Consider the following 14,215-nt stretch of genomic DNA (forward strand, 5'->3'; position numbering starts at 1 on the left):
GATCATGATATGGATTAACGATAAAAGACAAGTATGCTATCAGTACATAATGTTACATTTCAATGTAAAGACAATGAAATGATACTGTTTAAGTTATCAGAAAAAAATAGCATTCGGGGGATAAGTTATGATTTCCTCTTTTACTCAAATTTTCCACAGCAATATTACTTCAACAGACAATTGAAAGCTTTTTCAATCGCCAAAGTACATCAGGTCTGGACATGCATGGCAGTTAATGTTTAGTGCAGTACATAAAACAAAAAAAAAATGATATTTAAAGTACAATAAACATACCACATCTTTTGTAGATAACATTCTGAATACAGATTTGATTAGTTTCCGTGAGCCTCTTTTTGCCAGGGGATAAAGTTTGGGAGATGTTCCTCCCGACAGTGATAGATCAAGTCCAAGATGAACAAAAGGATAAAGAATTGTCAGTGCTGTGATGGAAACATGTTTGCCAATACAAAGGCAAGGCCAACTGCAGCTTCAAAATAGAGGGCTTTACCACAGTCAGGCTGTGGTCAGGTTATGAGGTAAAAAATTTAGTTATACATTTTGGAGGAAGGAAGAAGAGGAGATTATGGGAAAAAGGTTTTTGAGCAAATTTATCAGTGAACAGAATTAGTACCCAGGCATGGCAATAATGGTTCTTTAGGCATTGCTTTAACGCTTTCAAATTTCATTAGGTCAGCGACTCAAATTATTCAGATACATTATAAATTGTCCGCCCCCCATTGTCTGTTGTCAACTTTGCACTTCTACGATAAAACGACTGCCCAGAAATTGTTCATACCATACAAGTCACTCAGCATAACTGAACTTTGATTTGGCAGAATGATAAGGAAATTCACTGATGCAATTTATTTTTGGCTGATTGCTTAATTTTGGTCAAACTGCTGCTTCTTTGATACTTCTGGTCTGAACACTTCCAAATTTAATGTGCAGCTTCTCAAGCATGCCCTTATTAAAATTTCTGTCAACATGTAAAGTTTTCAATATTTTGCTAAATTTTCTTCAAAAAAGTGTTTATCCAACAGTAGTCAAATTTTGTTTGTAAGTTTCCAGGGATGTGCCCATTAAAGTTATTTTGAATGGTGATGAGGTATGCATGGTTTATTGACTAATTTTCTCATTTTTAATCACAACATACTTGTCTCTGTTGTGGCTGGTCTGATAACGTTCAAATTTTATGTGTAACTTCTCAGGATATATTCATGAAGTGTGATATAAAAGTTTGCATATGGAATTTTTTGTTCAATCTTCAAAAATATCTTTTCTCAGAAAGTGTACATATGATAGCAAGTCGGTTTGTAAGTTCCAAGAGATGATCTCTGTCAGTATTTTTCCAGTGGCGATAAAGTTTGCATATTTTTAGGACTAGTTCTTCTCTTTTTATGTGAAAGCAGTGTTTCTCTTACAGCCTTACAGCTTTGAAATTCAATGTGTAGCTTCTTTTACTCCCCTATTAAATTATACGAAAATTAGCATTAAATTTGCATAATAATTTGTTTTACAATTTCTCCCTTTTTTGCCCAATTATCAAATTTGGCTTTAGGTTGCCAAGGATGAAATTTGCATATGCAATTATGGGTTACTTTTCTCATTTTTGGGCAAAAAATTGTTTCCTCTGCTAGCATTTGTCCTTACACCTTTGAAATTACGTATCTTCTCAGGAATACCCTCATTAATCATATATGCGGTCATTATCACACCCCTATCTAGCATTTGGCATAAGAAAGTGAAAAATTCAGCATTTCTGTGTTCAAAGTTCATTTCTCTGTAAGAGAATTAGATGTAAAGCACAGCTAATAGTGTAGCTATATTGGCCTCTAGGTTGATTGTTTACTATGAGCATTGAGAGCGCTTATATTATTAATGGTTTCAATAAAATCACACATTTTTGTGTTTATCTTTGAAAGAAGGCATTAGGCCATCTTTCAAGATGTAAGATGTCTGGCATGTGTCACTGACAGGTATGTACATGTTGAATAACCTGTTCATCGGCATTATTAGGCTTAGTATAGATTGTATTTCTAAACATTTCTAACATTTTCTAAACATCCAAAAATAATGCTGTCACTTTCTTTATAATGCACTTACCTGTTTAGTTTATATTTTATGTGTTTATTGATACGTTTATTTATTCATTTACACATTTGCGATGACATTAACCTTCACTTTCAATAAACGAAAACTTGAACACACTAGTAAACTTAGTTGAGGGCGTCACACCGTGGTAGGTCAGCGTGTCCCGAAGCCTTCTCCAGTTGTGTTGGTTAGTAAATAATTGACCGAACCGCGGTGCATTGATAGGCAAATGAGTGTATCGTGTACGCCGCCATAGTAACAGTGCACCCAGACCGGGTTCATGCAGCACTTCCTAGGAACCCATCACATTCGACTTCGAGCAACGCTGGATATTTTGAAACGACCTTCTTACTTTTATGTTTAATCGTTCGATCAGATGTACAAGGACATTTATGAAAGGAAACTGTTACAAGGAAAATTACCGGCCGTGAAATGGGGGACGGATATTGCTAGTTTTGCGCGTTAGGCGAGTTCATTTGTTGTTCAGATCGAATCAACTGGAGTGCTGTGAGGGTCGTATCAAAGGGGTGAGACTTGTACTTTGGCGGTCAAAGTATCGTCAGGGTTTTGGTTTTGTCGCGAAGGACAGAGACCCTTGGAGACTGGAAGTAAGGCGTTTGAAATCATTTCGACTTTCTTTCGTTGAACCGGTCGTTCACAATCAAACAGGTGGTCGAAGACTCCTGGTTGACCGTCGGAGTCAAGTAAGTGATCGGTATATCGTTTACTGCCATACACAGCCATGCCAATCGCAGAGACCAGACTCGAAATCCTGCAAATACACAAACTATTGCAGTGTGTACGACAGGAGGACAGGGAACAGATTGAAAAGTTGTGCAACCATGGCGTGCCTCATTTGGTCAACTACAGCGAGCCGTCGGACGGAGAGACGGCGCTACACTTGGCAGCCATCAACAACAACGAGGAAATGGTGAAATTTTTGCTCGACCTCGGAGCTCATCCCAATGTTGTCGATTTGAAAGGACGCACGGCTGTCATGAGAGCGGCAGAATACGGACATATTCAGACATTAGAAATCTTGGTGTCGGCTGGATCCGACTTAAAACTAACAGATGTAGATGGGCAAGGTGAGTTCTTCAAATTTGCAAAAAAACACTCCAAAACCATCGATCAATGAACCATTAGCGCGCGCCTGTCACTCAATTACTGCTTCATTTATCTTCCAGTGTGTGCCATCGCTCACAATGAATAGTTCACAGTTGTTGGAAACGACACATTGTGCTGATTGTTGCAAATTCACAACATTTTACAAAATTGTAACAACATCTTTTTAATAGTTGAACTTTAATAGTCAAAATTTACCCCAAATCAGGAAATATTTGAGTCCACCACATGTGGCCACAGTCCCTCAGGCTGTAGGACTGTGAGTCCATATTCATAACATGTCCCTGCTTCTACTGCCAATGTTCAACTTTCTGTATAGTCTTTTCAATAATGTCAATATATTCTATTCTAAATTTTTATAGTATTTTGATTTTTCACTCTTTATAAGAAAGAAAAATGCACATTTGTTCACTTAAATCACATTATTACATACGTATATAATAATGCAATTTGTTACACAACTTATGACATAGGAGTATAAAGTATGGTAAGCCCAGAAATAATCAAGTTTGAGCAATAATGCCTAGAATAAACAAAATGTATAAAAAGGAACCAAGTTCAAAACTTTTAAAACTGTTTGAACACATCATAGTATTTATTATACAGTCTCAAGAATTGAAAAGAATATCTGTGGTGATGCAAATACTGTGAATGTGAACAATGGAAGCCAATGGGAGGGTACCCTGGAAAAAAATGTAGTTATCTACAATTTTAGTCAATTACTTTAATTCAAGCATTTTAAAGAATGTGGTGTTTTTTATACTTGGCTATTCTGAGTGCTATGCTGCAGTTCTTTATTTTTCTTTGAACATTCAAGTATTTTCATGTCAATGTCATTCTGTTAACCAGCATCTCAGTATCACTGTATAGAACCATGCATACTCAAACAGGCTTTTATACACATACAAAAAAAACCCAAAAGCTAGAAGGGATGTTTGTTTACAAGTCTGGTACTGTAACCCAAACTCAATGTTCCCCTGAGTTAAGATGCCTTTCACGCAAGAATTGAGTCTTGATAGGTCTGCACCAGAGTCAGTTTTCTTCCTACTTACGTCAGAAGACTGTTTACACCATCTGATCTTGTTACCAGGATAAACAGGACCATGTAGTGATTTCTCTTGTCTTACCATTTATCTCTACCGGCTTCTTTATAAACACCTCAAAGGGTTTCCTTGTCTCAAAATACACATTTGAAAGGAAATTCCTCCGAGAGTCGGCAAAACAAACCTCCATGCATAAAGAGTTACTTGATCCTTGAGCTCTTAACTGTAATATCCAGCTCGACTGACTTAAGCCACACTCAACAAATATTTTTTTTTATGGAAAAGCCAAGCTCATATAAAATAATTTTATCAATATCTCAGGCTTGTTCTCTTTTAAATAGAACACAAAAGGGACAAAATTCATTTGAGTGTGTAGATTTTCAAACATACTTACAATTCAAGATTGAAGTTGCAACGCCTGATATTTTCCAGAGGTGTCATTATGGAATTTAATTTCAAAGATATTATTGAGCATTATGTATGTATGATGTCACATATAAATGTAAAAGCAGATGTGACACATCCAGACAATTGTATGCATAGGCATGGATGAGGATTATTCTGTTTTTATAAGCCATAACATTCATCAGCAATTAAATCAATAAGTCTACTCTGAAGAAAAGTGTATATATATATGAAATTTATCTTTTGTAATGAGGGAGACTTTACACAAAACCAACCTCTGTGAGATACTTTGTAAGGGAAATTAACGACATGTTCATTTTCTGCAATATCCTGGCTGTGTTTGTCACATGTATAGAATACTGAATTGAATTAGTGCAGATAGGTGGAAAATAACATGGCGGAAAATGGAAAGCAGGGCAGCGGTTGCTATGCAACCACACAGTCAGTGTTATTTTCAGATTGAATTGCTCAGTGTCATGTCTGTTTCTGTTGGCAATTCTCTAAATGCATACTGACAGACAGCACTCAGGATCATTCCGTAGAGAGCGTTATCTATCCTTGATTAATGAGTTGAATAAGAGATCGGGATAAAGTAAATACGGAAAGTAATCAGTGAGAAATGTGATTACATTTTGAATGGTTTGATGTAATTTTTGTTATGAGACTGGACGGACAATGCTCTGTAATGGCACAAATGAATATCAAATTAAATATCAACACAAACAAACAATATTTTCCTATTTTGTTAATGTGTGTATTCATGTATAATGATCGTGTACATAGCATGTAGAAAGGGCTTCAAAACACTTTTCAGGGCAAGCATTATCCAAATAGTCATACAGGGGTGTCATTTTCATATACAAAGAATATGACACGTTCTTTGTTTGTGTAGTAAAATGTGACATTAATTCACAAATAAAGCTTTTCTAGTTAACAACTCATTTGTTAGTATTTCTTGATTGAAACAGTGACTACCTCCATGACTGAACATAAATATAATTGGAAAATATTTAATATGAGATTTCCTTAGTAACACAGTCACATATCTTAGAAATAATCAGATACTTATTTCAGTGTTTTTTAAGGCCTTCCATTCAAATTACGTTTGTGCATGACAGCATTAGATGTGAAATTCCTATACCCATATCCATTAAACAGTTCACAGTCTGATTCACACACATGCGGGAGGCACTATAAAAATTTATACGGTGTTCATTTCCCTTTGCATGTACATTGCGACAAGGTACAAAATATCATGATTATTCATTGAGTTTATTTTATTTTGTTCCTTTTGTGTACCTAGGCATCTTGTTCTACTGCATGACACCGACAAGCAGACACACCAAATGCGTTGACATTGCATTGGAATATGGAGCCGACTGTAATAACAAGAGCAATAAGGGAGTGCCGGTGTTTTTTGCAGCGTGTGAAACGGCGGCGGAGAATGAAAATGTCTGTATGGCACTTCTCAGTAAAGGGGCAGATCCCAACAGCAAGAATGAGGTATTAATGAACAACATCTTATCTGCAAAAATCTTAATGAACTTCATTGTCAGCAGATCGATGAGAAATTTACATAATCTCATTGTGTGAGATTAATCAGATGAATTTTTAATGAGATTCTTGATGTGGTTTCCATTAATTCTCCTATTGATAGCATAGCACACAGTAAGTGTTTACCATCCCCGTTTGAAGTCATTTGGTCATTTGATACATCAAAGTTAATTTACTTACAGATGCAAACAATTTTTCAATAACAAGTGTGCAATTATTTTTCAAAGTGTTTCTACCAGTAGTTCAGTTATCAAAATATACATCATAACAGTTATAGCTCTTTTATCACTTTGAGTAATGACAAGTCCTTACAGAATGTTACCTTTTCTAAAACATATTGCAAATCAAATAAATGTTTTTATGAATCTAAATTACCGTTGTGCTTTGAATAATATTTGTATAAGCTTTTCAGTTTGTCAAAAGAGAAAAAAAAATTGTCAGATTTTATTCTCTGATGTGTCTTAGATGATGGAGTTAGTATTTTAGTCTGAGATAAATCAATACATGTGTTGCCTACTAACAAAATTCATCAAAAATTGTTACATCTTTTTGTGTCCTAGGCAACGCAACAGACATCATTGATCGCAGCTGCAAGCAGTGGTAGTGTCACTGTAGTCCGTGCGATACTTCAGGCTGGTGGTGATGTCAATGCTATCGACAGAGAGAAAATCACAGCTTCTCATCTTGCGGCAGGTGGCGGCCATTTTGACGTGCTGAAAATCCTGGCCACATTTGCTGCTGACTTCAATGTTCAAAGTGTGGTCGGGAACACTCCAGTGCACCATGCAGCAAAAGGTGGCCACGCCATGTGCTGCAAATTCTTGGGACAAAGAGGTAATTTGTATACTAGTAATTAACATGAATGAATAAATGAATGAATGAATGAATGAATGAATGAATAAGAGCTGTGAATCTGATCATATATGCACAAAAATTTTACATGTTGCTGATTATCAGAGATTAAAATAATGAGTTTAATTTTGACTAAAATAAATGTACAATTTCATCAAGTTGCTTCAGTACTGTCTTAACTGAAAATATTTTCTCAAGTTGTTTCTTTTGTTCAATATGTTTTGTTTTTGCGCAATAGGAGTACTTTGAATATTTTTTTCATGCCTTTAACAAGACATTCACAATTATCATATACCCATGCCAATAATCACTCCATCTTGTCTCACAGCACAAATGACACTCATGCTTATACAAAACAGAAAGTGGTGACATTGCGTAATAACCTCTAATTATAGATTTATTTGGTCCCTCACAGCAATGCCCAGGTGGTCTATCCTATTTCTATCGATTTGTACAACTGAAAACCAGTAAAAATTCTGCCAATCTCCCCAAAGTTTAATTGAAAATGTTAATCTGATGATTTTTGTTGAAATAGTCTATTAGGAACTCTGTGTGTTGAGTCAGACTTTTTCTGTGTGAATGACATTTCATTTTATCAAGTTTAAACAATTATGTCAAACTGTGTAACTGTAATTTTTATGTCATGCTTAAACTATCAGCTTTTGTTAAAATGAAATGTTTTCATCAGTGAAGGAGTATTGCAAAGAAACATTCAAGTTATTGTAAATGTTTCTTGAAAGGTGATACTCGTGGAAAAGCTATTACCAGTCATTTCTCTCAGTCAATAATTCTTTCAATAAATTCATATTTTGCTTTCATAGTTTATGTCATCATCAGTGATGTGATATCAAACATATAATTAAACTGAAAGCACAAAGGCTTGTGCGTGAAGGGTTTTCAGGGCAGTATTGATTTGTCTGTACATTTTACGGCAAAATCAATACATACTTATCTGAGGTCAGCAACGCTGCGCAGTAACATGTCATCTCCTGCTCTTTTCTTGCCCCTCAGGTTGCCGGGCAAATGTCAAGAACGATGACGGTCAGCTCCCTAGTCAAGTCGCAAAAGATAATGGCAGCAAGGACGCAATGAAGGATTGCAAGAAAGTGGAGAAGTTATGGAAGAAGATCAGCGGAGGAGGAAAACCACCTGTTGATTCATGGGCAGTCCAGCTGTATGACTGGACGATTGAACACGGACAAGAGCTCCTACAGAAGTTCCAAAACATTGATCTGGACAAAAACATTGAACCAGTGGGCAAAGTGACCAAAGAGGAATTCTCAGATACAATTCTGGCGGCGTCACCACCAGTTGAAGAAGAGGATATTAAAAAGGTGTTCCAGCTGCATGATAAAAACCGTGAGAACTTAATCGATTATGAGGAGTTTCTTGGTGGCAAAAAGTATGTGCACAAGACATACCTTATGTCAGCATTTGAGAAAAAGGAAAAGAAGAAGAAAGGCGGGAAAAAAGGTGGGAAAAAGAAGAAAGGAAAAACAAAGGTTCCCATGCCGATATGCACAGCACCTGAGGGCCCTAGGACTGAAGGAGGTGGGCCTCCAGAACATCTCATTGGGAGACATGTACCATTTTCCGACACTGGAAGATTTGACAGGGACAATCCACCGGAGCACCCGATACAGGACGACTCCATCTGGTATCTTTCACCCCCTGAAAAAACATACATGAACATAAATGATGCAGCCAGGTTAGGAGACCTTGAATCACTGAAGAGGGCATTCTGGGAAGGAAGGAATGTTGACACGAGGGACAAGTACTACAAGACACCCTTGATGGTGGCTTGTCACTATGGCAATCAAGAAATGGTTGACTTTCTCATGGAGAATGGGTGAGTTGACCATTCTATGTTTCTGTAACCATTTCACCCCATATCCTTATACAGACGTCCAAAAAACAGTATCAATTTGCCAAGGTCTGGTGATAAAGGGATTCCAGTATGTGTACTCAGCAATGCTTTGATGTCACATACCGGCAAAATTGTGTATTGGTTAAGTTTTCTGTGAAAGACAAAAAAACAATTTATGAGGAAAGTGAACCCAAACTCCATTATGAAAACACTGGAGTTTCTTAAGGGGGTCATCACATGACAGGTGGACCCCTTAGGATTATGTTGATTTTTAAATGGTTCTATGTGGACAGTCTTTTTCAATTTTGCTACTTTTAATGTGTGTATGTTTTTCTTCACCATTTTTCTGTACTATTAGTTCATGATGATGAATGTACATGTAAAGAAAAAATTTATATGAGTTCAAGCACTGAGGAATCGCACATGAAAAAATAGATAACCATGAAACATTTCATCTTTTCACAGTGCTAATGTTAATGCTCAAGATAATTTCAAGTGGACACCGTTACATCATGCATGCCACGCTGGCCAGATTGACATTGTTCAGCAGTTGGTTGGAAAAGGGGCCGAGATTGATGCGGCTGCTATGAATGGCGGCACCCCACTGATGAGAGCGGTGCAAAGCTCCAAACCTGATGTTGTCCAGTTTCTTATCGAGAAAGGTGCAAAGGTGCAGCAACAGAACAGGAAAGGTAAGACAAATGGTTTCTCTAATGCTTTTCTGTCAGCAATATCTCTGCTGACTCAATATGCACTTTAAACATAATCTTTTTTCCCTATCTCAGTCTCCTCTCTCAATGTCTCATTCTGAGTGTTTATCAGACACTCAACAGGAGTTATTTGAAACGCACATATTCTGGTGGACAATCTCAGGTAATGTTATGAAATTTACACACTTGAACTTTGATTTCTGTTCTAACAGTTTGTTTTATCTCCATTGATTTTCTACTTCTGGTATGAATGAGGTCAAATATTCATTGCTAAGAAGTCAATAGTTTCAAGCATTCAAAACTTGTTCAATTTTTTTAATGGTTTTACTGGAGTTCAATAACTTGTTCAATTTCATGCAAGGTTGAAGTCAAACTTCAATTGCTCTGTACCTTTCAAGGTTCAACCTACCTGCCGTTTGCATGGTAATCCAATTATTTTCCCGGAAAATAGTGATAATTTACATCTCTCTTGATAATTTCTATCTCTGTTGCTTTTTGATGTGTTTAAGTCTGCAATTTACACTCAAGACATTTCTATTTACAAAGCCTATTTATGTAGTGTGATAGAGACTCCAAATGGGCATAAATTTTTGTTCCTATTGAAGTCGATCAAACTTTACATATTGTACAGACTCTACTGTTGAAAGGTGATCACAGCAGATAGCTGACCTGAATGCATGTTAAACAATAGCCAGCTACAGTCACTATCAAAATTTACTGTCCTGTTTTTGGAATCATCACTGTTGTCACTTAGGTAACTATTACATCGGGTTGACTTGTAGCAGATGTAGTACTTTTCCCAATTAAAGGTTCAGTATGAATTAATTTTAAATTTTCCTTCATTTTTTCCCAGGTGAAACTGCGATGGAAATTGCCATGTGGTGGGCAGAGCCCAGGGTGGTACAGATAGTAAAGGAAAAGTTTGACAGTTTACCCAAGCCAAAGGAAGGCAAAGGGAAGAAAGGAAAGAAGAGTGCCAAGGGAAAAAAGAAAGACCCACAGAGGGCAGCCTCCGTGCCACCAATACCGCAGACATCTAACCTTACTCAAATGCCTGTAGAGGTAAGTTGTTCAGTATCTCTTAGATCCCGTATAATTTTTTACGGACCAACTTTTTTAAAGGCTGCAGTCATTCATTCCATTAACAGTTCTATTTTAGCGTGAACACTTGTTTAAAGAAACGAAGGCTACACCTTACTGTAAAACAGATATTGACAATATTACCCGTGATTGACTTTTAATTATGAAGATTACACTTTGATTCAACTGTTCAGTTGTTAGCAGTCAATGGATAATATGTCTATCATTTGTCAATAATGAAATAATGATGATTGGATGGCGACAGGGTAGCTGGTACTTCGGTTGAACTATGAAAAATTGCCATGGTCTTTCTGAAAACACAGGAAGATCTCACAGGTATTAAATTTTCCAGAAACAATGACTTAATTTTCATTTTAATGTGCCAATTAGTTTACTTATATATTTTATTTGTGGATGGGCTTAAGGATACAAACAAATAGATTTTGGCTTTTATCAGACTTACCATTGAAATGATGATAATGTGAGGGTTTCTGAAAGTTGGATCCAACAATCTGTTACATGCCTCTTTCATTATAATTTTTATCAGGCATCGACACCACCGCCTAGACGAGAGAGAAAGAGCTCAGTGTTGCGTGTGGCATCAGCAATGGCAGGTGGTGTTGAACACGTGGAGGACGTCACGTACACACCCATCAAAGCCTGGACACATCAACATACCACCAGAGACCTGATTATCAAGAAGGAACAGAGACGGAAACGCTTTGGCTATGAGGTCGACTTTCCAGACTTTGAAATGCCGTTTAAAGAGAACTTCATGAACAAATCAAAGGCACTGGGAGGTGTTGACCCAGACGACGATGATGATTAGATTTTGACTCCCATGAAAAGCATCAGCCCATCAGTGCCACAAAGACGGATCTCCGTGAAGAGCTCTTGGTTTGTGAGATGTTGAAAAAATAATCAGTGGCTGTTGACTTGATAGATATACATGTGAAAGTGTCTGTCTATGAATTATACTCTACCAGTAACACACGCACATGCACACAGACACCCTACATTGATTTAATATACAAGCGTGTATATTGGCCTCAAACAGAAACTTCAAATGGGTCTAAGCTATTTTGTATCTTTGCGTTTCAGATTTATCTTTTGATCCCCATTACCTAGTAAAGAAGTCCAACATACTGTATAAAACCATTGGGTTAGTCCAAATTGTTGTGCTGAAGGGGTGGAGGATTCTAGAAAACAGGTTTTTAGACTCAGCTGACAAGAGATGACATGAGTGCTCGTATTCGAAATAAAAGATAAGTCTACTGGTTGAGAACAGCATTAAAGGGAAACAAATGTAACTTTTTTTATCATATCTTTAGCCAATCAGATTTCCAGTCACTCATTTTTTCCTTTTATTCAGCTGCTTGTATCATGGTGTTCAATTCCAAATGTTCTATCGATAAATTTACGTCTTATTCAGCACAATAGTACACTGACGACATGTCACAATTCACTCTGTCAAAAGGTAGATTTTTAGGAAAATTAGATCAAAGCCTGAAACTTACAATCAAATTCTCTTTGAAATGTACATGTCATCACAAACATTCCTTGTACTTACAAAATAGGAGCATATATTTTGCTAAAATGCTATTTTTATAGAGTCTTGCTGTAAATAAATAAAAAGCCTTAATCATTGGATTTACACTGTCGAATTGATCAGACAATGTTTGAAAAAAGATGAATCCACGAAAATTTATAAATCATATTATTGCAATGGCGACTATAGGACATTGAAGTTACAAACATGAAATTTAATGCTTGATACTAGAAAATATTGTTTTGAATCAAATGCTTTGTAAACAATCAAGCAAACAACGTAAAAGTCAACCACAGAGGTATGTAACTTTGCCTTTTTCTCGAATTGTGAAAAAATTTCCCACAATATTTATCTTGTTTTCTCATGTTATATATATCTGGTAAGGAATTGCTTAGAGGAAAATGTTTGTAAAAATTCAAAATGAGATTTCTCAACATGAATTCGGTAATTTTCAGTAAATATGGCTAGGTCTCTATGTAAATAAGTATTGTAAAAGAACCCATTTTGTGTACCCAAAGAAAGCCCCCTTATAGTGTGTAAAAAGTATTGTAAAGAAAACCTTTGTGGTAGACGAAGTTTTTTGAATTTGAATTTCTTTCAAACCTGAATTTAGATTTACATGAAGATTTACTCAATGCTTACACAAGAAATAAATTTAATGTATAGAATTTTTAGCAATTCTAAAGAAAATGAACCTATGTGGGAATATGGTTCTTTTGATAGGTGTGTTTCTGGTATCTGAAATTCAACAGGAGTTGACTTTATCATTCAGTGAGGTATTGTTCAAAATGTGTTTAAAAAAACCACATTGTTGAGAAGTAGAGTCACCATATCATGGACAAATTTAGAGAGAGACAGATGAAAAAACATGTGAATAATGTTTATTTTGGGTTTGAGCCTCCTGTCTGCTTAAATTCTGAAAGGGTCAACAAATCCATACGAGCTTCAAGTGTTTTCCACATTCGAACATTCCAAAGAACCAAGGCAAAAATGTACAATCAGATGTTAGAAAGGATTAAAGGATGTCTTTGTTTTATTATAATAATATTTTGAAGCCTTTTTTAAAAAAATCATTGTACAAAGTTTTAGAAAAAATCTTACAGCAGACTGCATTAGATAATCAGTTTTCAATTATTGATGTCCACATGTTGACATTAATGCTTTTTCTGTATATGTTGTTGAAGGTAAGAGGTTGCATTTTCTTATTTCTTGAGCACCAATTTTCAGTCTAGTTTTTTCACTTTTAAAATGTGTATCGTTTTTATCTTTCGGGCAAACTACTTAAATAGCTGGTCATCTGTGCCAATCAAAGAATTCCTATTGTTAGAACCATCAGAGATTTATCTTGTTTCTTGCTTGTGCAAACTGTACACCCAGGTATTGCTATTGTTGAAGGTGCAGTTCCGTACCCTTGCAATCCTGTTTGGGGCAAAATTGTAATGTACCATTCCAAAGGGTTAAAATATTCAAATTAAAACAATTTTTATAAACAGAATAAACCTTAAAGTGGGATCTGACCTGAAGGAACTTGAATGTAAATGTGATAATATGAATGTCACATATGCTGATTTGTGCCAGGTTGGTGAAAAACTTGCCAAAGCACATTCACATCAATCCATGATACACTTTCCATGGTACAGAGACTCATGATTACAGCATAACCTATTTGATTCTTGCATGCACAATTTTATTTTACCAAGGTTACATATATAGTCAATAGACTCCAAACAGTATTCATTCAGCATCTTAGCAAATAGCAAGATGGAGTAACACCATACCAAAAATAAAACAAGCTTATTATTAGGTAATCACCTGCTTTTCACAACCTCTATTCATCAATTGACACTTTTTGAATGTCAATAAATTTCTCTTGCAAATATGATATACCTGTTGTCCGTTTCTTAATTTTTGCCTCCATGTTGTTGCTACGTCTGCAAAC

The 14,215-nt window shown here is 36.1% G+C and overlaps 1 protein-coding gene across 1 annotated transcript; it reads left to right on the top strand.

The window, feature by feature from the left end:
• Positions 1-2,322: 2,322 nt before the first annotated feature.
• Positions 2,323-14,160, top strand: LOC139149357 (ankyrin repeat and EF-hand domain-containing protein 1-like). The gene is made up of 7 exons (XM_070721077.1): positions 2,323-3,179; positions 5,968-6,167; positions 6,779-7,052; positions 8,082-8,919; positions 9,403-9,629; positions 10,501-10,709; positions 11,275-14,160. Exons 1-7 carry the CDS (start codon positions 2,834-2,836, stop codon positions 11,554-11,556), a joined length of 2,376 nt encoding a protein of 791 aa, XP_070577178.1. The 5' UTR covers positions 2,323-2,833; the 3' UTR covers positions 11,557-14,160.
• Positions 14,161-14,215: the final 55 nt, after the last annotated feature.

Source organism: Ptychodera flava, chromosome 14, assembly GCF_041260155.1.
Source record: "Ptychodera flava strain L36383 chromosome 14, AS_Pfla_20210202, whole genome shotgun sequence".
In the NCBI taxonomy this organism is placed as follows: domain Eukaryota; kingdom Metazoa; phylum Hemichordata; class Enteropneusta; family Ptychoderidae; genus Ptychodera; species Ptychodera flava.